The sequence below is a fragment of the Haemaphysalis longicornis genome, unplaced genomic scaffold, assembly GCF_048455015.1.
Source record: "Haemaphysalis longicornis isolate Haplotype H1 unplaced genomic scaffold, Haemaphysalis longicornis Haplotype H1 scaffold_12, whole genome shotgun sequence".
NCBI lineage: Eukaryota > Metazoa > Arthropoda > Arachnida > Ixodida > Ixodidae > Haemaphysalis > Haemaphysalis longicornis.
In genome coordinates, this window is record NW_027526225.1 from 83816477 (window position 1) to 83840767 (window position 24291).

The 24291-nt window shown below is 49.1% G+C and overlaps 1 protein-coding gene and 1 pseudogene across 2 annotated transcripts in view; one reads left to right on the plus strand and one right to left on the minus strand.

The window, feature by feature from the left end:
- The window catches only part of LOC144162902 (uncharacterized), a 37054-nt pseudogene extending 27678 nt beyond the window's left edge, over positions 1–9376 (minus strand). Inside the window, exons 1-3 of the transcript XR_013320792.1 lie at positions 9212–9376; positions 3012–3056; positions 1214–1303 (exon numbers count right to left, since the gene is read on the minus strand). The product of XR_013320792.1 is annotated as an uncharacterized LOC144162902 (transcript). The remainder of the gene's footprint in view (positions 1–1213; positions 1304–3011; positions 3057–9211) is intronic.
- A 2484-nt stretch (positions 9377–11860) lies between these two features.
- On the plus strand, positions 11861–24042 carry LOC144162903 (uncharacterized). Its single transcript, XM_077693624.1, has 8 exons — positions 11861–12000; positions 16595–17131; positions 17196–17262; positions 17494–17662; positions 17730–17821; positions 19780–19968; positions 22593–22838; positions 23812–24042. Exons 2-8 carry the CDS (start codon positions 16944–16946, stop codon positions 23962–23964), a joined length of 1104 nt encoding a protein of 367 aa, XP_077549750.1. The 5' UTR covers positions 11861–12000; positions 16595–16943; the 3' UTR covers positions 23965–24042.
- The last annotated feature ends 249 nt before the right edge of the window (positions 24043–24291 follow it).

Sequence of the window (24291 nt, forward strand, 5' to 3'; positions counted from 1 at the left end):
GAAATCATCACCGTCTGCCTAGTTGTGTGCCACCTCTGGGATGCTGGATATTCAACATAGCGCTTTCACGCTAACAGCATATGCTCCCAATGCGAACACCGAGTAATTGATGCGCCCTGCATTTATGCGCCCTGCAAGCTGACAGGGATGCACATCCAGCAGTACAGAATTAGCGTTACCCAAACCCTGCTTTCCCCACATTCACGGCCGGAATGACATGCACACACATTGAGACAACAACCTTAGTACGGTACGTCCCCTTACACTTGGGTACTCTGCTCGTTCTAAAAGATTCCCCTTGCGAGAAACTCAGTTCCCACCGACTTGAAAACGACATGCTGGTGCACTGCATAGGGATATTGCACGAATACACACGTTCCGACAAAATGCTCCTCACTTCTTCATTGCCTGTATCGGAAACATGATAAGCAAGGATTAAGGGAACGGAAGCATACTTAAAAACTGACACCAATTAGAACACCCACACTGGTGAAAGCTAGCGTGATCTGTGAAAAAAGAAACATCCCACTAAAATTCTGCACCCCTCCTTACGTCAGCAAACATCTGCTCAGTCTCTAACTGAACAACAGCCATCGAAAAAAGAAAAAAAAAAGAAAAGACAACAGTAGCAGCTTTTTCTTTGTCCAAGTGGGAGCTGGCCATGCCCCCTACCAAGCGAGGGCCAATCAGAATGAGGGCTTTCCTAGTCTGGGTACTGGTGAAGAGTGCCCGCACACAGCCCACTCTCCTGGTTCACACGAAAGGAGCACAGCTAGTTTATGCTCAATGCCACTGCAATGACCTTGCTTGAATGTCACCTAGGCCTGTCAACTGTACCTGGCACCGTGCGAGGCACTGGAGACGTCGTTGCCACTGCCTTCAATAACACCCGCGCAATTCTGCAATTTAACTTGCACGCTAGTACCATTGCAACACACCGCCAAGCCGACACCAGAAATGAGATGCCCTTTCCTATCCTTTCCCTTGTTTCTTCTGTGCACCACGCTGAAGGCATCATGCTGTTTGTGGGCACTTATTTAAATAAATAAAAAAAAAAATCTGACTACCCCTTGCACTGATGACAGGAACAGGGCAATTGGATCCCTCATGAATCCCACCTAGCTAGCAGCCCATCGCTGATCCTAAAACGAGGCCATTTACTTGTTTTCTCTGAACCTGCACTGAAACGGCTCCTCTCCCCCGTGCACAGTACCTTGCTGAGGACGCTGTCTGCGAGCCCAGATCGCTTGAGGAAAGCGGCAGCCTCCAGGGCTCCAACATGGTTGATGCCCGCCGGATCAACCTGCCAACGACCATGGCGACACTCAATGAGTTACGGGCAACACGGCAAGCTTTAAATGTAGGCAAAACGCCCACCACCGTTAACTTGCACACATGGCGAAATCAGGCACTGCATGCTGCTTCAAATACGCAAAGTGTCTCCACCTGCGGCAAACACAGGGTTTCATTTCACAGGCTCCAAAAACAGGGAGGAAAACGGCAAAAGAGGCAAAAGAAAAAAAATCAAATATACAAAAAAATCCCAAGCCATCTCCACTAACGTGAAACCTGGTGAGGGGCGAAGCATGCAGTGTATAAGTGTATTCGTGGTGCCTTGGCGTTTTCCCCCTCGGAGATGAAACTGTTGGGGGGGTACAGGTATACAGCTTTGCTGCAAAAGTCTCTTGTCTTTGAAGCACGAAGCTCTCTAGCGCGAGGCGTAAACGAGTTTCCCAGTGTTTTAGTCCCGTGACTACATGAGACGACGCTTACAACAGCGACATGAGATGCCAACAGTCCCAGCCGCTAAGGGGCTTCAACCCTAAAAGAGGGCTCTGAACAATGAATTCTGTTTACAGCTAACATCTTGGGGATGCCATGGTCGTGCTCTACATGACCTCTCTGTTCATTTCTGTTATTCTTGGGGGACATTGCAAAGTGGCCAATCGTCGCAGTGAGAACTCGCCAGCAAGAGGACAAAATACTCGCCAGACATTCCCGAAGCACAACATGTGGTGATCTTCCACTCTACCCACATGGTAATGACCCGTGCCCCCTGAAGCAGATGGCGTGTCGGTTACACAAAATATGGACCCCGAAGCGGGATTTCTTGTTCATTTAAAGGAGCCATGACGACAAAACACAAGTTTGTTTTATTCGAAAGATTTCGTGTTTTATAGTGTCCCCAGCGCTTGCGCTGCAGCAAATGATGCCATATTCACTGAGAAATCAATCAATTTAGGATAAAGTTTTCATTCTCCTGCCAAATCGTGTGTTTTGGTAACGTCTACAATAAAGTCAAAACTGCGTGTATACTAAAGAGCTTCCACTGCACAATTTGGCTCTGCAGCCTTGCTTGCCGTCAAACCTCCCAGATGGCGCTAGCATACTATACACTCCGCCGTTCCTTTGTTTTTGACCGTATTTACACCTGGCTTGTTTTTGTTACGGTAGAAAGTAATCGCTTCGTGAAACAGGGGGTATGCTTGACAAACAGGGTCACGTAAGGCAACGTCACTTACGCCAATCAGCCAGCGTCTTATAAGACAACTCCAAAGCGTCGGACTGCTGTGCAGCTAAAACAAGCATAGGGCGCCCAGTACCAACAGCAGTGCACATCGGTACTTCTATGTTTACATGTATTTTCGTAACTTTTGCTGTTTACCGCACCATTCTTACTGCTGTAAAATGGATATGCATTACATTTAGGCGCAAATAGCTCGTTCGGCAAGCTTATAAGCTCTGCCCAATTCGCATTTGCTTTTGCCGGCCTCCACCTATCGCAGAGCTGTCTGGTATGACATCATAGGTTCTGTGGCGGGAAATGAACGAGTGGGTCGCATGGCCATTCCTTGTTTTCCTTAATTATATAGCTTATTTGAGCGAAGTTTACGTCAAAAGTGGTGTCAGTATGATTCTAACGAGGCAATCTTTTGAATGAACCAAATATGTGTTTTGTCTTCACAGCTCCTTTAACAATGATGTTCGGTGTGCAAGACTTAAAATCATACCTGCTGATAGAAGGCTTCATACGCTGTGGTGTGGCTTCCGGCAATCTGAAACAGCAAGGAACATTACACCGTCATAGCTCTTCCACAGCCTCAAACGAAGCAGGTGGTTGGACACAAGGCAAAATGGAAGAAAAAACAAAATTGTCAGATGACTATGCTTCTTCCCCTGTCGCAACAGTAACAGCTTATGCGGACGCACTAAGTCCCTTACTGCAGTAGTGGTAGGTGGGCTGGCCTGGGGCATATTTTTGCCCATTACCTACTTGAGGAAAGATGAAGAATGTCACCAACTGGCACGCACAATTGGTATTAGACCATGCCATAGCTTCTGCACGGGTGGTGTAAAAACATGTGCGTGTGTTAAGGGGGGACACTGGTCTTGAGGACCGAAAATTTGCCAAAAAAATTGATTGTGCGTATTAATTTTTTTCGTAGTCCACAGGTCCCAAGCAATGTGCGTGCAAAATATCATAGCTGTATCCTAAGTATTTACAAAGCTTTCGCCCTTTGCAGTTGCGTAAATGACCATTTTCACCCATGTTTCCAAACTTGATGCCTTATTTTCTCGGGAACAATTCTTTCCCATGAGGTCAACTGTCGGGTACAATATCGTGGGATGTACCGGTCAGATTTCAGTCATTTTTGCTGTATTCGAGAGCTTAGGAACCGAACAGGGCAATAAAACCACCAAAATATAGAATTCCTTTTTGCTAGCACAATTTGTTATGCAGGTCATTTTACGATGACATTGGTAATTGATGATTTGACATTTCATAAGTTTACAGCAATTGCAGAAGCAATGTTAAAATTACTGCTGTGGTATAGTTGCACTCCCTGGTCCTTCTAGAGCACAAATGGATGAAGGTATTTGTGTATTTGATAAGTACATAATGAAAAAAATTGCTCGCAATGGAATGGCATAACTTATAGCACTACAATGAACTAACACAACATTTGAAGAAAACTGACTTCATATTTGTGCTCAGGATGTTAAAATACACGTAATATCAAGCACATCAGCTAAAACAAAAGAATTTCCTCAAGGACAGTGTCCCCCTTTAACTGCCATCAGCACCCAAGTGGTACGATCGAACGAAACTCCAGGTGTCACTACAATCACACAGTAACGTTTCTTTCTTGGCTATGGCTTTAGCAAGCAGCTTACAAATTACCTTTTTCCTGTACCGGTCCTTCTAGGGCCGCATTGGTGAATTAAGTTGAACAGTCAGGGCAGGAAAGTTCAAAGACCTCGCTGACAAAAAAACTGTGCACTAGATCCCTTCACATAAAATTCGTGGAAGCAGGTACCCATTCCAAGACTAATCTACAGTGGGTGAGCACCGTTTTCTTTACCTTCTTTATTATTTTTTTTCAACTTTGCAAATCCATTTGCTTCTTTTATTTGTAAGCTTTTTATGAGTGTGTGTGTGCGTACGAACTCACCGTGGGTTGACAAAAAGCTAGGATAAAAAGTGCAGTACTATAAAGTCGTAGCTGCTCTCCGAACAGCAAAGTGAACAGCCCGACTGTTTATATTGACCGGGGCACCCTCACAAAATGCCAGACCGGCAGCGCACATGTGCACATGCACAGATCGCTACTGGAGGAAGCTCCATTGCATAAACATGTCCCTGCAATGCAGACAACGTGGCTGGTAAATTGCCCTTGCTTTGTCTGTTTTCCCTATAACCGTAAAGTTCTGAGCAAATGCCCACCGCCGAAAGATCGCCCAGCCCCCTTTAGGGGTGAAATATTTAGTTTACTAAAACACCCCAAACATCGCCCACCCCCCTTTAGGGGTGAAATATTTAATTTACTAAAACACCCCAAAGACCGCCCACCCCATTTTAGGGGTGAAATATTTAATTTGCTAAAACACCCCAAAGATCACCCACCCCCCTTTAAGGGTGATATTTAATTTACTAAAACACCCCAAAGATCGCCCACCCCCTAAAATTGATGGCTTTAGCACCGATGAGTGCACAAAATAAATGCGAATCATCTAATCATGTGTTGATGCGGCCACTTATTTGTCCTTTCCACTCGACCATAAACTTACTCATTTGGTATTTTTTCTTGATATCTCCATAGTTTTGGTTGACGGCGTGGCCACTTTTTTGTAGTTTTTCGCACCTGACCCAAAAGATCGCCCATCCTGTATTTTTCACTTGACATTTCTGTACTTTGGGTGGGCATTCTTTCAAGACTTTACGGTAACTAGATAATTTGCTTGAAGAACGCATTACAATTAGCACCGTTGTTTCAAAGTCAATGCAGTCTTTTCAATGAACCAAACTTGCGTTTTGCCTTCATGGTTCCTTTAACCCCAAATAGGATTGGAAGTCAATACATACACTCAGATTTTTTTCTCTTTTTCACAAATTTGTTATTTCACCAACATTGTGTTGAAATGCGGGGAATGTTTTTGTAGTTGTCGTACTGCTGCTTAAATTTACCTTTCCTTTTTCACTTCTTCTGAAGGTACACCGGACTTGCACCCGGTTCTGGGAGCCTAAAAAGGTTGTACGCACCTGCCGATGTATTCTGAATGTTAGAGATGCACTCCCCGCGTTCGCCATCCACTTACAGCTCATGGTGAGAGCAGACTGGCTTCGTTCTACCCAACCAGCCCAACTGCTTCTGCACTGACTAGTCAAAGTTTCTGTTTATTATTTCTTTTCTGTTTATTATGAATCTGGCTAGTCAGTGAGTGGACACGGGTTCTCATCGCAGGTTCTAGAATGGACTGCAAGCGTGGAGCCCCTCCAAGACTGCTTGAGATACCGGGTGCGTCCGATGGACCGGTTGTGACATTTACTGGCTGCATCCAACATACCTAGCCTCTGAGATCTGGGTACATCCAACGTAGTTTTAGAAACTTCAATTTTTTTCCCCGCTTTGGTTGGGTTCAATACAGTGAAAGCTCGTTAATTCGAACTTCAATAATTGGAATTTATGGATAATTCGCGCTGTACGATTTGGTCCAGCCAAGCTCCCGTAAAAGTCCAAGTATAAAAAAAGTCTGTTAATTCGAACGTGAGTGGGCTCCGCCACGGATAATTCGAACTATGCGCCCCTGCGCCGGTGGTCTGGGGAACGGCTACAAAAAAAAATCCTGGGCAATCTCCACTAACATAAAACTTGGTGAGGGGCGAACCATGAAGTGTATAAGTGTATTCTTGATACCCTGGCATTTTTGCCAATGGAGATGACACCGTTGGGGGCTAGAGGTGTACAGCTTTGGGGTAAAAGTCTCTTGTCTTTGAAGCACGAAGCTCTCTAGCGCGAGGCGTAAATGAATGTCCTGGTGTTTTTTTTTAAAATGCGCGTTATGAAGCGCTCCAGCGCGAGATGTAAATGAGTGTCCCGGTGTTCTTTTAGTACGCCTAACATTCTAGCGCGAGGCGTAAATGAGTTTCTCAGTGTTTTAGTACTGCGACTACATCAGACGACGATTACGACAACAGGAGACGCCAACAGCCCCAGCCCCTAAGGGGCTACACCCCTAACACTCCCGCTGCCTACGTGCAACACTGCATCATTTCTGGAACGGGGGAGAAAAGGAGATGAACGGTAAAATTAGGTAAAACCAATTAAAACCTGTATGGAGGATGCTTTCGAGGACTTCTTTGCAGATTACGTCATCGAGAACGCAAGTGCGGTGCTTTGTGATGCGCTGCCAGATGAGGACACCATTTCTTAGGTCAGAAATGCAAAAACCTGTCGCTGTCAGTGCCAACGAAGAGGAGGAGGACACAGCACTAGTGTGGCCGTACGCTCGAATGTCCGGGTCGGATGGAATACCAGCCATCTCTTGCTTAGCTTTGAAAAAGGCGACAAGGAGGCCTTCCGCCCTATTCACACTACTTCGAGCAAAAAGTGCTCGCCATCGCCTTATAGGGAAAAGGCAGGAGGCAATTATGGAGTTTTTCAAGGAATACATCATTGGCATGTTGTACTGCTTCCCTATCGCCGTGTACTGTTGTTGCTCTTGGTCTTTGGTAGTTTTGAACCTTCAATAATTCGATAATACCCCTGTCACACGGGCACCTTCAATCCGGAATGAAGCGCGATTGACTTTTGAGCGCACTCGACTCACCGCCGCTGCTACACGGCACGTTTCAATCCCGACTGAGAAATTGCACCATTTGCACTCACACGCCAGACGGCGCCAAAAAATGTACTTCACGGCAGGCGTCTGGTACTTTGCGCGGTCGTACGTATACGTAACCTATACTAAATGTCACTGCACGCTTATTTGGGTAAAGTTATTTGACACAATTTGTGGCGTTAGCTGAAGTTGTCAACTGCTGTGCCATTACTCAGAGGGGACAAGGGTATCACCGCTTTCATTCAATCGCGCTTGGAAACCTCAGTCACGCTTGGGGAACCAGGATTGAGTTCAAGCAAGATCAGGCACAATCGCAACTGAAACTGCCACGTAGCAGTACCCGATCTGGATTGAGCTCGATACGGATCAACTCAATCACAACTGAAAGTGCCCGTGCGACAGGGGTATACATGGCGTCCCCTTGCAGTTCGAATCCACAAGCTTCTCATTATCTGACATCAAACTGTTTAATGCCATTTTAAATGGGAGTTTAAGTAAGAGCTGATCTTCACTGTTGAAATCTAAACATGCGGTTTGGTACAAAACGTGAAATGCAGATTGCGCCCTCATTCACACAGCCATCACCTTCTCTGTCATGACACCGCCACGTCAAAAAACTGCGACGGAGACCTGACGGAGTAGCGCTCGTACTGGAGCTCTCCGTCGGAGTACAGGGTCATCTGCCTAGTGATCACTTTAGCCTCGAATTGAGCGTGCTTAATCTGAAAAGTAAAGAAAATGGCTTAGATTTTTACGTGTGCTCACTTTTCACTAAATTTAGCCGTAACAATTTGTTTTTTGACTAGCTGGTTTACCGCTGGCCTGGTCCTGTTGCGTTGACGGAACGGAAACATACAGCTGGGCTTCCTGTCGCCGTCGCAACGTTTTTGGCGAGAAATCACCTGAGAAACCGTCATGCATGACGGAAGACGGTGATGTAACAGTGACGTGACGGGGGTGAAAAACGGCTGAGTGAATGATGCCTACCCCGGAACTGCCCGGCAGGCCGGGATATTCAGGATATCCTGCACAGGATATTCCGGTGCGAGGTTGTAGGGCTTTCGGTAGGCCAGAATATCCGGGTTATCCGGGATATCTTGCATTTCCTGCACAGCACAAGCTACCAACTCTGCTTCATGCGAAGCAAGGCCCCTGCGGTGTGAGGTTGTAGAGCTCTTATTTCTCATTTTCTACTGCCCAAAAGAACTACTCCAAAGCCACCTCGTATTCTATATGCCCGTAGAATTGCTACGCAGGGTGCAGTTTCGCGCTGTCCAGGAAGTGCTCAATAAGCTTGACAGGGGTGTCGCTGGGCGCCCGAAGCAGAACATGTAGAAATTCACGTAAAAAGACAACCAGCGGCGAAAGGATATGCAAATGGACGGGGATGTTTTTAGAACAATGCGGGACAAGGTCTGCAAGAATTTAGACTTTTCTTGTCAAGAAATGGAAATTTTTCGCTACAGTAACGCACGCTCTGCGCTGTCGCGCGCGTACTTCTGCCCTCAGCGTCCGGCCAGTTATGCCGTGGACGTGGGCTCCAACACCGAGGATACGAAAGTGCTGAGCATCCGGTTTTCGAAAGCCAACGTTGCGCAGAAAATACTAAAGGAGAGGAACAGGCTATATCACAACAGTGCACTCACATCGATGCGTAGGAAACGCTGGTCATGCGGGAAAAAAAAAAAAAAAAAAAAAAAAAACTGGTGGCACCGCGTGTTCGCCGGACAGCCTTCAAACACGTCTGTTCTCAGCACAGTCTACTCCAAAAGCACTCGGACACAGGCCCTTCCCTGAACTCGCGCACCCAGCGAAGAAGTTCGCCGCGAGCACCGGGACGCCGCAATAAATGCGCCTGTTCGTGCTGTGCGCCCTGAAGGAAGCTAAAAATGAATGCTACAACCAGAAATGATGGTCCAAAGTAATTTTATAACGGCAATTAACCCTAATGAAGCGAGCCATTTCGCAAAACATAGCAGGCGGTATTGACAGCAACACTCCGCCCCCTCTGAGGAAACTAGCTACACTCGAATATAACGGGAGGCTCGGGTCCGGGTTGCATTGCCTAGCAGTTCAACAACCGCCTTACCTGAGCAAGCGTGGGGAGGGCAGCCATCGCATCAACACCGAGAAAAATTGCCGACAACTCCGCAGCGGCACAGCTCGACACGACCACTGCAGGAGCGCAGGGCTTCTGACCAGTGCGACCAGTGGTGAAAATGATCGTACAGTACACTGGTACACTACGCGCCAGCAACACCTGCCTGCACTGGGGCAGCTCGTAACTGCTGCCAGTCCGCGGCATCTTAGCCTTCAACCCAGCGTCCCGCCTAATTGTGGTCGGAGCGCCAAATCCTCCCCTGGCGAGCCTGGGCGGGCAAAAGTGAGTTGTAATTGCCATAGCAACCTCACCGCCATCTTGAGCTTGGAGGCGTACTAATTGTCATGGCAACACAGCGAGGAGGCGCAAAATGGGGGGGGGGGAGGGGGGGGTGCTGATGCTTTCCTCCCCCCGCTTCTTCCCGCCGCTCCGCTGCCGGCCCCGCTAGCCCCGCGCCGCCCGCTAGGCCTCGCCGAGACCGGCGCGCCTCCATGCAGGCGTATGTACGCAGCTGGGACAGTAAGACGGCAGCAGAAATCGCACTTCAACACTTTATTCATGTTACGAAAATATGACGGGGCACAAACGCAACGTGCCGTGATAAGCACTGATGTTCGACACGGCATAGCACAAGTTGACATCGAACACGGTACACGTAGTTGTACAGCTCACGACACCGCGCTATCGTTCAGATTAAATTCACGCTTCACGAACGAGTGTCTCACCTTTTGCTAACACGAAGCAAAATCACTTCTTGCTGCGCTTCCTCCCTGTGCATGGGGCATATAACCGCTCTTCTGTGGTCTTCAGAACGCTGTCACGACATTTCCGCTATGCTACGACTCGTACGCGAGCCCCGCGGCTTCTCTCGCGCTGTCTCGCGCACCGGCGCCGCTGTTGCTCGGGCAGCTGCAGCGCAGCGTTGCCAGATTGAAAATACCCATCGACACCATCTCCTGGCCCAAATTTCACCAGATTTCACCAGCATTAAATACAGCCACTATTACATTGTTTCGGATCCTTCACGTCTTCTGTGCATGCAATACTCAAAAACACAGCCTTTTGATATGGCGTTTTGGTTGCTTATGGCAATCCATCCAGCCTACCCAGGGGGTGATTTGATCATCTCATAATTAAAAATCGAAGAGTGTTACTCAGTTAACTATATTATTAAATTGGCAAAGTAGTTTCAAAAGAAGTGAAATATTACTTCGTATTCATGCACATGTACCTTTTGTCACACTGTGTGTGAAGCAAACATGGTCCATCTTGTTCTGCACTGCTCCGCTTTTGATATTCATAGACTGGACCATAATGTTTTTCAAAATTCAGATATAGAAGCATTACATAGGGACATTCTCGAAAATCCTCAACACCTGGTGACCTTAGCCCAGTTTGGCGTTGCCAGTGGCCTGGCGAGCATGATTTAGTGGGCGTCTACCTCCCTCCCTATTCCCCCTCTTCCCCCTCCAGCGACCTTCGGTCCTCCCCTTCCTAATAAAAGAATTTATCATCATCATTCATATACATCGCAGTACCTGTCTAAGGAACACTTATTCCATGTTCTATGGGCACGCTCGCAGAGCAGGTTACTGCGCATCCAATTCAGTTGTCGCTATGCTTTTTCACCTATATTGAAACACAAGACCTGGTACAACGTAAATTTCTCTTTAGTTATTATGTGAGGATTTAACATTGCACTATTTTTTTATAATAAACATGCCATACAAAACTTATGTAGCTGTAACCATTTAGAGAGGGAACCTCAGGACGCTTTTGGGTACACGCCCTCCGTTAAAAAATTCGGAGGTTGTGGTTCATTGTGGTGTATTTGAAATACAAAATGCACCATTTGAGCTTTCGTTACTTTCAAGCAGTATAGTGAAAACCCAATATACTTATCAAGCACATTAGAACACGCATGCTCAGACAGTCCAGCGGCTTTTGGTGTTTATATGCTGGAAAAGCTTTCATTCAAGAAATAGAACAGTCTAGTTCAAAAAAACAACACGCTTTTTTCACCAGTTTTCACCAGATATTGTCTGGTGTAGCCGTATTGGTGCCTCAACACCAGTAGCCCCCGAATTTCGCCAGATTTTTACAATCTGGTGCCGTATTTCACCATCTGGCAACGCTGCTGCAGCGACCGTTACCCCGCTGTCGCGCATGCGCGCCTAAAGTCGCGCCGGGAGGAGGTAGAGTGGGAAAAACAGCGAGAGAAGGAGGAGTGTTTTGCTTGCCCCGCGCCGCTGCGACTTGGAGCGCGTAAATCAAAGAGGAACTAGCAAAAAGTCACCTCGGACTGCTGCTGCTGCATCTCGCTTCACGCCTTTTTTTCCTACCGGTCCTAGAACTACATTAGTCGCGAAACTCTCCGCTTCGGAATCCGCGGAATCCGGGCTGTGTGAGCACCCCTACCCTCTACTCGCGGCACCTAGCAGACAAAAACTGAACACCACATGTACTTATAATTGTAACCTACTAATAAAAGCTTGCTTTAAAAATTAAACTATAAAAATAAACTTTTTTTAAACTGGGCATTATGTACTTTTGTTTAACGGGGTTTTTTTTATAAATACGGCAGCACGTGTTTAAGTACTACTTCAACTTTGTGTCGACAGATGGCCAGCTCGTCAGCTTTCCCCTTGATTGCCTTGCGCAATGGGGTGGCAACCCCGAGCCGTTTTTTGGTATGTAAGGGCATGTAAGGGGTTCTGTGGTAAGGGCCTGGGGCATAGAGTTTCTCACTAGTTTACCCGTATTTTATCTGACCATAGGCCTCCTGCGCTGCCCAGGGGGCGCTGCGCAAGCGGCTTCCGGGCAGTACTTCCGGGTAGTACAAAGCTGCGCGGGTCCCATAGAATCCCGTGTTGACAGAAGCAAAATGAGCTCGACGCTCCCGATTATTTTGCAACGTGGTCACCAGCTCATCCCCGACGCGTCCGATCTATTTCAGCGATCAACTTGGCATTAGGGGAAAAAGCATTGCAGCGCTAAACACGTTTACAGCAGCGACGAAAATGCCGGAACCGTGACGGCGTCTGCTACTCGCAGGTTCACCGATCGGTGGTCGTACGAAGTGGAATTTTAAGTGAAATTTCTAGTTTAAACTAATACTCTAGGTGACAAAGACTTCTCAAAAACAGCCGATCAAAAAATAAGAGTGACGCAATCGGCGATGATCGCGCTTTAAAAAGCCAGCGAGTCCGGCGGACCGCAGGCTTGCCTGCTGCGATGCGCCGCTCTTTTGCGTACCTGCACACTATGCGTGCACTTTCATTAAACAGGGCTCGTTTGCGTCGCCGTTACGAATACATGGTGCAGCGTTAGCTTGCCGTTTTGTTGCGTGTCTCAGTGACAAAATAGCGCGACCGTCAGAAGCGTGAAATCTGTTTTGCGATTCCGAAATTAGTGGCCGTAAAACAAAGTGGTCGGGCGAACTAAGAGGCCGCTCGCTTTCCTTGTTTGCTCCCACTTTACTTAATTACGCTCTTGCAGCATACATTCCCAGTTCGCACTTAATAGAATAGCCTAGAATGAGGGTCAGCAACGGCCGAGTTCCATGCAGCCGACACGGCGGAGGGCTGGACGGCAAATCGGGGGGGGGGGGGGGGGGGGGGAGGAGGAGGAGGAGGGGGGCTTGGAATGCAGAGAAAAAATTCAGCGAATTTGTGATACTATTTGACAATATTCTGGCGAAGTGTGAAGATGGGGGGGGGGGGGGGGGGGCAATTCAACTGGAGGACGCCAATTCTCTGTTCTTGTCTGGCTGTCTAACTCCATTTCAAGTCAAAACTGGCGTGTCGGCGTTCAGATTGAGAGAGAGAGAGAGAAGAACTTTATTTATAGATCCGGCAAGATGTAGTCAGCGGCCACGCAGGGCTCGCACTACGACTCTAGTGTGATTCGAATAAAGTCTCTTGTCACACCGGGCCTTGGACTCGAGGGAGGGGGGTGCCTTGACAGGGGTATTTGGGTCCCGCTGCCGGTGAGTCCGGCGTGTGGTCTCCCGTTCTTCTCTGTCTTGCCAGAGCCTCCTCGAGTTGCTGGATCGCCCACTTTTGCTGGTGGTAATTGTCCGAGCGAATGCACCGCTCTAGTCCCTCCGGGAGCCGGTCTCCTGGCACCCCGGCTCCCGCCACGCAGTCTTCGGCTTCCTCGCCCCGTGCGGGATCGCCCGTGTTAGCATTTCTTCCACACCTAGTGATGTGGCACAGAGTCGCGAGTTCACTGTCACATACACTGCACACAGCACTCACGAAAAGTTCGGGACACGCGTGCCTGGCCCACGCGGGAGTCAAAGCACACTTCACTTGCAGGTGTCTTAGGAGCACCGTCTCCGCTCGAGAGAGGTCTCGATGCGGGTTCGGGTACTCCCTCCTCGCCTCCCGATGTCTTCTGAGGATATCCCCGTAGTCCGTCAGGACGGCGCTCGTTGCTTCTTCGTCAGGATCCGCGGTGACTTGCGTTTCGCCGGCCCGGCACATGGTGAGCTCGCGGGCTGCAGCGTCTGCGTCGTCGTTGCGGTTTTCGACGTTTTCCAGCCGGCCCATGTGAGCCGGAAACCACTTGATGGTCGTTACGGGGCTGTGGGCTCGCGGATCCCGCGAGGCGAAGAAATGCACAAACAGCTAAACGACAGATACCTACCGGAAACGAAAAGGGAACAACAAGAGGACTACGATGGCCCTCCAAACGCACATTTGGACCGGGACATTGAAGAATGGGAGGTACGTCGGGCGACGCAAGCCCTCAACGGCAAGTCGGCGGCGGGCCCGGACGGTGTTTCGAACAAGATCCTTCGAAACCTCAACGACGAATCCATCACGGAGCTCACGATATATTTTAACAAGTGCTGGAGGAACGGAACTCTCCCCAAGGCGTGGAGAACGTCCAAGACAATTCTCCTGCCAAAGCCGAACAAGCCACCGGGTATAGAGGGGCTGCGACCGATCTCGCTCACGTCCTGCGTGGGCAAGGTCCTGGAGCACGTCCTCAACGCCCGGTGGAACGACTACATGGAAAGGCACGGCTACTACCCCGACACGATGCTCGGATTCAGAGCGAAGTTGGGGACGCAAGATGCCATGCTACTTCTGCAGAGAGAGGTACTAGACCCCCCGGGAGGCGTCCCTGGCAAGGACAACCGAGCCATCCTGGGCCTAGACCTTCAGGCGGCCTTTGACAACGTCAAACACTCGGCAATCCTCAAGCAATTCTCTCGTCTGGGCCTGGGCGAAAGATCTTACAATTACGTCCGCGCTTTCTTGTCGAATCGCACGGCAAGACTGTCGCTGGGAGACAGAAAGCTCGAGGAAAGAAGACTCGGAAGCATAGGAACACCGCAGGGCTCAGTGATCTCGCCGTTCCTATTTAACACGGTGATGATCGAGGTCGCCAAACGGCTGAAGGCGCTGGGCCCCGACGTCCGTCACTGCATATACGCAGACGATGTCACAATTTGGGTGACGGGAGGGAGCGACGGGAAAATCGAATCAGACCTTCAGGAGGCGGTTAGAGCGGTGGAGTCCGCTCTTTCGAGCACAGGCTTGCGCTGCTCACCGCAAAAATCGCAGCTCCTGGTGCTGCCGCCACCGGGGCGATACAGGAAGACGGCGGCGCAAGAGGCGGCCAAGAACATCGCCTTACGAACGGAAGACGGCGAACTCATCCCGCACGTCCCCGGCATCAAGATTCTCGGCATGCACGTGGACGGTGTCCAAACCAACACCACGGCGCTGAGAAACATGATCACGAAAATTGGAATAACGACCCGCTTGGTTAAGCGAGTGTCGTCGAGATACAACGGCATGAACGAGCGAGGGCTCTTGCGCCTTCTGCAGACCTTCGTCGTTAGCCAGGTCGCATACGCAGGAGCCTTCCACCGATGGACGAGATCGGAGGAGGGCAAGATCAACGCAGCCATACGCAAAGCGTACAGGAGCGCCCTGGGACTTCTCCCGGGGACGAAGACGTCGGCCTTGCTGGATCTGGGAGTGCACAATACACTCTCGGAGATCAGCGAGGCCCAACGCATGTCCCAACTGGTGCGGCTGAGCTGCACGAGAACGGGCAGGAGCATCCTCGACATGGCTGGCATCAACCCGCCCAAAGGAGTGGAGAACAGCGACACGAGCGACAGAATACCGCTCGGAGACGAGGAGGCGAGGGGAATCATCGTGTTCCCTATGCCGAAGAACGTAGACCCGGAGAGGGACAGGGAAAGGCGCCTAGCAAGGGCGACAGCCCTGGCCAGGATCTACAGACACGACGACGCCGCGGCCTACGTGGACGTGGCGAAGTACCCGACTACAGCGAACGCTTTCACCGTAGCGGTGGTCAGATCGTCCACGGGCGAGCTGATCAACGCCGCGTCGGTGAGGGCGAAGACCCCGGGCCAAGCCGAGGAAGCGGCGATCGGCCTGGCGCTGGCGACACCCGGCGTCAAGACGATCCTGAGCGATTCAAAGACGGCGATCAGGAATTTTGCAAGGAGTACGGTATGGGAAGGAGCGGAACGAATCGTGAGACTCGGCGTTCAGATTCGACGACCCCTGCACTAGCAAACCAACACAGTCAGTGATGATCGTATGTAAATATTCGGGGCCCCGCGCCGTGTATGCGGCGGTGTTATGTTATGCTGTGTTATGTGTTGTTATAGAAGTACACATCTCTGCAGGCAGCGGGCGTGTGATTTCGTGCATGTTTTGCGTCCTTTAATATCGCTTAATTTGTTTATTTGGCGCTATTGCCCCACCTACTCACTAGTATACATGTATCCTGCCGTTGGTAAATCGTGCGGCGTAAAACGTTACGCAAGAATCATTTAGTTTGCGAAAATACGAAACAAAATTTCCACTCGTTTCAAAGGCGGTGCCAGGCCAGCAGTGTCAGCTGAGTCGGCTGCGCAATTCTTGCGTTCGCTTGCATGCTCCCGCTGAAGCAACCTTTTGCAGTTACCTCAGGATATAGGATGAGCAGCGTTCCGTGTTTATGCTAATCGTGAACTTTCCTTTGTCGACCACACGCAAGAATAAAAAACTGCAACTGTCGTCAAACAGTTAAACCACCCGACCTGGCGATACTGTCCCACGCCGCGACCACCGCGACAGCTCTCTCAAAAGAAAGCCGACAAATCGGCTTCTTTTAGCGGATATTATTTTGTTTAGCCTCTGCAACTACTTTAAGGGCTATTTCATACAGTATGCAGTCATTTAAACACGCCACAAAGCGTCACATCCAACTTTCTATCTGGCTTGTAATTGAAAATGCATGGAGGGCGGCGAGGGTCGTCTGCTTTTGTACTACCCAGAGGCGTCGGCCGCTAGGGGCGCTGCATGTCGCCAAAACTCCAGCGCAGGAGGCCTATAGAGCGGGAATGCCCAGAAACTGCTCAGAAGTGCACTGATTTTTAGAGCCTACACCTGCACGTTTCCTTTCGAGGAGGGGCAATAGTGGCAATAGCAGACGAAAAAGTACTATCTGGCTCAGGGAGTGGACGAAGGGGCTGGCTCTAAACGCCAGCACCTGTTCTGTGGCACGACTCAACGGAGGTGTGCAAGCAAACGAAAATACGAATTGCTGTGAATTAAATTGGCCTCAGGTGACTGCAAATTGGGAGCCTGTGTCAGTCGATCGTATCTGCGATTGTCCGTTTGTCGTGATCGAACTTGCTAACCGCGTGATTGCAATGAATCGGCTGCGCATCGGAGGGCTGTGAATGCTCGCAGCATCGCGCAGCCGTGCAATGGAAGAAGCTCTCGCCGAACCTGTCAAGACAAGGAGCAACCGTACGGTCCGTGCCACAGTGCCCTTCTCGCCGGACGTGAGGTTCCCAACGCGAACTAGGGTGAAAAAAACAAGTCGAACAGAAGCAAACACCTGCAAGAAGTGCGGCCTCTCCGTCAGGCAAGAGGCCTTCCCTTGAATTTGCACGCACGCTCTGTGCTTACATTTGGCCCTTTTGTTCTAGGGGCGTCGACACGCTTCTTTGCGCTGCCTGTCTTCGGTCATCCTTGGACGTGGGTCAAAAAGAGAAAGTAAGTGTCGTCCTGCGGCCTGGAAAACGTTTTCTGTCCATCCATTGCCCGAGTGAGCACAATAGCCGGGCTCTCACGGCCTAAGGTTTGTTTAAACCAGCGTATGCGGCGAAGAATGAACAGGAAAGACGCTGGGCGCGCGACGAGGACTCGATAATGTATATTTTGCTGCCCCCCTGTGCTCCCTATCTGCGTGGTTAGAGGCGCATTTGACATTTCTCACACCTGCAGCCAAATGACCCAGACTTTGAGGAGCGGAAGAGACAATATCTGGACGAGGCCAAGGCATTCGCCGCCGGCCTGGCGAAGGCATTTGATGACCCTAGTGCGGAACGCCTGTACTGCCCTGTCTTCCGGCCAACAAAGGGACCCTGCGCATGCATCCAGAAGCACCTGAGTGGTGAGTGGCTGTGCTCCCGTTGTGGGGATATTGTGCTGCCTGGTGAATGTTCCCAAAACCGCTGCAGGCGACGATGCTGACCAGAAAGCCCGCAGTCTCCTCCAGCTCCTCCGAGAAGCCAAAAGGCTGTCGCAGCAGAAGTGCTACGACTGGGATGAAGTGAGCTGCTTTCCACCTGTTGCGTATTGTTTAGCTTAAGATGAGAAGTGAAGGCAACAGAGTCTGAAAGCTGTCATGAACAAAAAGATTGCGGGCGCCTCAGAAGACGCCATGTGGGCCCGTTTTTACGCAATCCACCTACTGATTGAAACGTGCCCTCTTCTGGGAGGTTGGCTTCTTAACCGACACGTTCCTGCAAAACTCTGGGTTCTTGTAGGGCCCGAGCAAACGCTGCATTGTGGATAGAACTGTGCAGCATGCGAGCCACGTATCCGATGTCTTGTATACTGCAACATTTGAATAGTGTGAATCAGCTGCATAATTGCTGCTGCAAAGCGACTCATAACACTGTCAGAAGACGCGGGTTCGATTCCTGGCCGCGGTGACCGCTTTTCAAGATTTCGGCGCACGTTAAAGATCCCCATGTGGTCAAAATTAATCTATAGCCCTCCACTACGGTGTGCCTCATCGTCTGAGCAGCGTCAGCATGTTAAACCTCACAATCAATCAAATCATCAATCATAACACTGTCAGTGCAGAAAAATAACGCCTGGTTGGGAGTGCTTGTACAATGCTGAATGCATGTACAATTCAACGCTTGTACAATACACATACCTGCCAGGTTTCCCAATTTTCCGGGAGACTCCCGAATTTTCATGGTTTTGTACGATTGTACGACCGAAACAAAAATCTCCCGAAAATGCACCCGTCTTCGGCTTAATCCTTTTCCCAGTATGGCCACAATGCGCCGGAGGTATATCTGACAATCCAACCCGACACCATTTGGCATCGTTATCAGTGTAGTGCTTAAAAAGTGTAGTCGGCCATGTGCAGACGGTGAACCTGTTCGTCCCATTGTTAGTTTACTGTTTATAGAAACGCAGCGCCGCCGCAACTTTCATTTACGCACGAGCACGGCCGTTCTGAAGGTTTAGCAAGTCTCCAGTGGTGTAGCTTGTTGTTAGTTTAGACGAAACAACAAAACAGTTCAGTTCCTGCTGTTTTGTATTGCGCTTGCAGTATGTACTATTTGCAGGACTTTCTGAAAGGGGCGGCGTTAGCAATGTTGAACATTTAAGTGGTGTACCTTGTTGGTAGTTTGGGCGAAGAAACAGTTCATTTCTTGCTATCTTGTAAGTAAATAAAAAAATGTGTGTAAAGTTACCCATTCTGTTGTTGCCCCCCCCCCCCCGGTAAGATCTCCCTAATGCCATCCCGGCAAATCTGGCAGGTATGAATACATGTACATGGGTACAATGTACAATGCGTGTATACATGTATAATGCGTGTACAATACAATGCTTGTACAATCTGAACAATGCTGTAGCAACATAAAACTGGGCTTATTTGTCTAAGCAAACATGTATGAAAGTTGTCGCCGTGTGAGAGGGTGTTGGCTGTGAAAATTCCAAAAGCTGCTCTGAAGCCGTGGCGTGGTGGAGCCTGCAGCTTAGCTGATTTTTTCTGTTACTGTGCAGGTGTATAAGGTGACGTGCAACGCAGGAAGTAGGGCTAACTCCAGCTTCACTCTGGAAAACTGTACTCGGTGGTTGCCAGACAATGAACGCGTAAACCAGGGAACAGTCTGGTGTTGTGCACTTGTAGCATCCAGGCATCTCTTGTTGCTTCCCTCCGCTTTGTGTAGCAAACACTGAGCATAGCTACGCATTGCAGAGAACATTTACAGTGTAGCCCATTTAAAGTGAACCCGGTTTTAACGAAATCACGGCTATAACGAACAAATCTGCGTTTCCCATTACCATTTGTATACATAATTTTATGCCCAGATATAACGAAAAACGGATTAAAGAACAGACTTCCATTTCCTGATGTGTTCGTTATAAGCGGGCTGGACTGTAGCTTGCAGGATGGTGCACATCGTGCTCTAGCACGTTTCTTCCTGTATGGCGCGAGCTAGCTCTCGTGTGCGTTTGTTTCTGCCTCGCTCTGCTGTGCAGGTGAAGCGGGTGGGCAGAGGCCACGCGGTTGGCCTGGGTAACGGGCAGAAGCACAGCGAGGCCTTCGAGCAGTTCGTGAGCGAGCACCGACCGAGGCTGAGAGAGATGCAGCTGTGCGAGCGGGCCTCTCAGAAGGTGCTCTTCTACTCCAACAACTTCCTCCACCGGTGCCTCAAGACGGAGCCCAGTGTAAGGGGCACCCTTCGTGGCGAGCAGGAGTGCTGTCCCAGTGCACTTACTGGGCACTGTTCCAGTGTGTTGGTGACAGGCAGGGCAGCCAGGATCAGGCGAACACACTACATGTACAGACACACCTGGGGGAGGTGGGCTTCCACTTGAATTTTTCCAAGAGAATGTGGGTGGGAGAGGGCACAAGAATAGATGACACTGGAAGTGGAGATACCGGGTGCAGAGCTGAGATTAGGAACAAGCAGTCGGGAACACTGGCCAGTGATGGCGTGCTAGAGCCTGGAGCAAAAGGTTGCCGGCGTTGCATCGTTCCAAGGAAGTGGTGGCTCGCGAGACATTGCATTTCAGCAGCGGTTTAAAGCAGGCTGAGACATCTTCTGAGAGCCCAGACATAGACAATAACAGGATGGGGCCAGTTATTTACACCAGTGTAGTTGCGCATGCCAGCTGTTTACTGTCCGCTCTTGAACTTAGTTACTCTGTTACAGAGTGCGAGTGTCCCGCCATAGCATGGGCCATCGTGAAACTCTGACCCTACCTTTACTTCCACCCTTCTATGGTCACCATGCCCTCTAATGGCTTTCCACTCACATACAAAAAAACACCTGGTCAGCATATAAAACAAAAAAATTCAAGATGTTTTTTGTCTAACTTTTTCAGTTAGCTTTGCAGTCTTATTTGCTATTGCGATTTATTGAAATCTGAGTGCTAACATTTTATAAGGAATGATACACAGATATTTCAGTTTTACAAGGGTTATTTTGTAATGCAAGTGGAATGGGCAGAAACAATTTGAAAACTATCGTTCACCAAGTTTTTAAGAAAAGTGCCTCTAAAGTTCCCAACAAAGGCCTTTTTATGCCAGTTTTAACAATAAGAAAATGCCTTTTTTTATAAAGCAGGCGTATTGATTCAGTGTATTGTACTCTCCGTCCAATTCTCATTTACAAAAGTACTGGGTGCTGCTGAAAATATACTCTTTAATTCGTAGATTGGCAAAGCCCACCAAAACTGTGGTGCATTACGAAGGGGAGACTCGTTTTTTTTACTTCTGGGAAAATTCAAATGTTGGTTCACTCATCCCAGTGATCAGAAAATTTCATATGAAATAATGGAGCAAACTGATTGTCCCTCTTGTCCGCAACCAGCCCCTCCTGCGCAGCCCGGTGAGTTTCATCTTAGTTGCGAGGGTAACATCTGAATCACTGTCTCAAACAAATGATAGGAACGCAGCGAAGTCACTCTTGAGCTGTGCCCGGCTCAAAAAGATGGCTACAAAATGAGTTGCAATATGGCACCCGCTGCGGTGGCTCAGTGGCTAAGGCATTGCGCTGCTGAACACTAGGTCGCAGGTTCGATTCCCGGCCGTGGCGGCCGCTTTTCTGATGGAGGTGAAAAGCAAAAACGCCCGTGTGTACGAGATTTCGGCGTACGATAAAAGATCCCCAGGTGGTCAAAATTAATCCGGAGCCCTCCACTACGGCGCGCCTCATCGCCTGCGTTGCGTCGGCGCGTTAAACCCTACAATCAATCAGAGTTGCAATATGGCTTTGCTAAAACAAATTAAGGCATATTCATCCATTGGGATGACACTACAACTGCACCAAGATTAGTTGCGCTAGTCAGCTTGGTGGTGTGCTAAACTGCAATAACACCTGCCGAGTTGGTCTCCACTATGCCGGCGGCCTGCAATGCCAGGCATCCTCCTTTGCTCGTGAAGTTTTGCCGGGTCACCATGCCTGTCATGCTTTCCCAGTCAGTGCTGTGGGCTGCCTGTTGACCATGTGACATTTAATGGGGGACACTAATCTTGAGAATTGAAAATTTGCAAAAAAAAAAAAAAAAAAATCAATTTTTGGTATTAAGTTTATTTGCAGTCTGCAGGTCCCAAAGAATGTACCAGCAAAATATTATAACTGTACCATAAGTATTTACAGCACTGTCACCCTTTGAAGTTGCCTAAATGAGACCATTTTTGCCTACATTTCCAAACTTCGTGCCCTGTTTTCTCTGAACCAATTTTTTCCCACGAGGTCAACTGTCGGGTACAATGTGTCGGGATGTACTGCTTAGATTTGTATCAATTTTGCTGCATTTGAAAGCTTATGAACTGAACAATGCAATAAAACAATAAAAATAGAGAATTTCTTTTTGCTAGCATAAGGTATAATGCAGTTAGTTTTACGAAAACATTGGCAATTGACCTGACAATTAATAAGTTTACAGCAGCTTGCAGAAACAGTGCTAAAATTACTGCTGTGGAATAGCTGCACTCCCTGGTCCTTCTAGAACACAAAAGGATAAAAAGTATATTTATAGGTAGATAATGAAAAAATTGCCGAAACGGAAGGGCATAACATGATGCACAACACTGAACTTACACGACATAGACGAAAACTGGCTGCATATTTGTGCTCAGGGTGCAAAAATACACTGCATGTGCAAATATCAAACACATAGGTTAAAAAATAACAAAAATGTCCTCAAGAGTTTCCCCCGAAAAATAAGCGTGTTTTGCTTGGGGGCAGGTGAGACTCGTTTCCAATGGCCCAGCAGTCTCTCACTTGTCGTGCTCAGGTAAAGGGGAAATGGCATCCCTCCTTGCCCATTCCTGACTGACGCAGCGGGGCCGGCGGGTGGAGCGCAGCCGGGGCAAGGCTGCCCTGGGGCGTCTGGCGAGCCTGGAGTCCCTGTCGGGGGCCCGCTGCTGTGGCCAGCGGTGCTCGGGGCTGTGCGGCCGCTTCCCAGCGCTGGTGGGCCAGTGGCGGGAACGCGCCCAGCTGGGGCAGAGCGAGGCGCGCCGCGTGCTCGCCGAGATGCTCACCCCCTGCGGAGCCAATGCCACCAACTGCTACCGCTTCATCTCCTGGGTACGACCCCTTCCCCCCAGGAGACTATTGTTGTCCGCATAGAGTGTGACGTGTGCGCCAGGCGGGAAGACTCGTTTTAGGTGGATAAGAGTGAGGTTTAAAAATAGTACAGGGCTCAATACGGCTCCTTGAGGTACCCCTTTTTGTATGGTATAGTAGGAAGTTGGGCCTTGCTGGAGTGCGCATGAAAAGTTGTCACCCATGTAGGTAACTTGAAATCCAAGCGTAGGTGTAGTTCCCCCCCCCCCTCATGTAGCCATGGTTCCGGTGGCCTGCAGTGTGTTTTAAACATTGACATTGATAACATTGTAGGCATAGATCCATCAACAACATACATTATCTGTGCCGATGACGTGGGCTTGTTATCTGTCGAACAAAAGTAGGTGGTCTGGTTTAAGCAGATAACCAAACTTCAACAAATTATCCAAATGGTTTTTCCGGACGTTAATGGCTCTAAAACTGGGGAATCATGGGATGCGTGGTATAAACAAGCTACTGTGTTTTTATGCTGAACTTTCAGAAACTGCTAAGACTTCATCTTCTATCAACACAAATATGTTATGTGATTGAAGAATTTTGTACTTGAGCTCGGTGAGGAAGTGTCAACCACTTCTGCTGGTTCCCAGAAACTTCTTATATATAACATGCATTTACGTTCTTACCTACCACCTACCCTGCGCTATGAAGAATGCCGCCTGTATTTGGCAGGAATCATGCACCTCCAGTGGCGAGAAAGAAGGTAAACTTTAGAACTGGTGACGGGAAACGTCATGAACAGTCAAAATGGCGACATCACACACAACAATTTTGTCATCCGGAAGAACGTGACAAAATTGAAAGCAAATCAAACAATTTTCTGGCGAATGCACAAAGTCGAGAATGGGGTACCCTGTTTGCCACGCCAAGCTGTGCAGTTGCTAAGTCTCTTTCAGTAGTGTGTGCCTAGGTGCGTTCACTTGTGCCCTGTGTGCAGGTGACTGGCTGCAGCTTTACAACGATAGCCAAGGTGAGCAGGCAGATGCTGTCCACCGGAGGGGACCGGGAGCCACCACCCCACGGCCTCAAGAAGTTCTGGGACACCAAGAACAGCTCGCCTGCAGGCACCCAGGGCCAAGATGGGCCGTGAAGGGCTGCTTCGCTCTACGATGGCTGTCAATAATCTTGCATACGCACAAGAAGGAAATAAATGGCAAAATGTGTGTAATGTTTTGCAGCACTGTGCTTTCAATGTGCTCACATACACAACACAGGGGTATGGTGAAGGCAATACTGACAATTCCTCATCTTCCCTCTTCTGTACATCTTGCATATCGTTCTATCTCGGCTCTCCAGTTTATAGCTACATACCTACTCGGATAGCTATAAACTGGAGAGCCAAGGCACGAACTGCCTGTGAAGGTCTTAGCACACGCAGAGGTGGATGCAGGGTTTTTCTGAGTCGGGAATCAGCTCA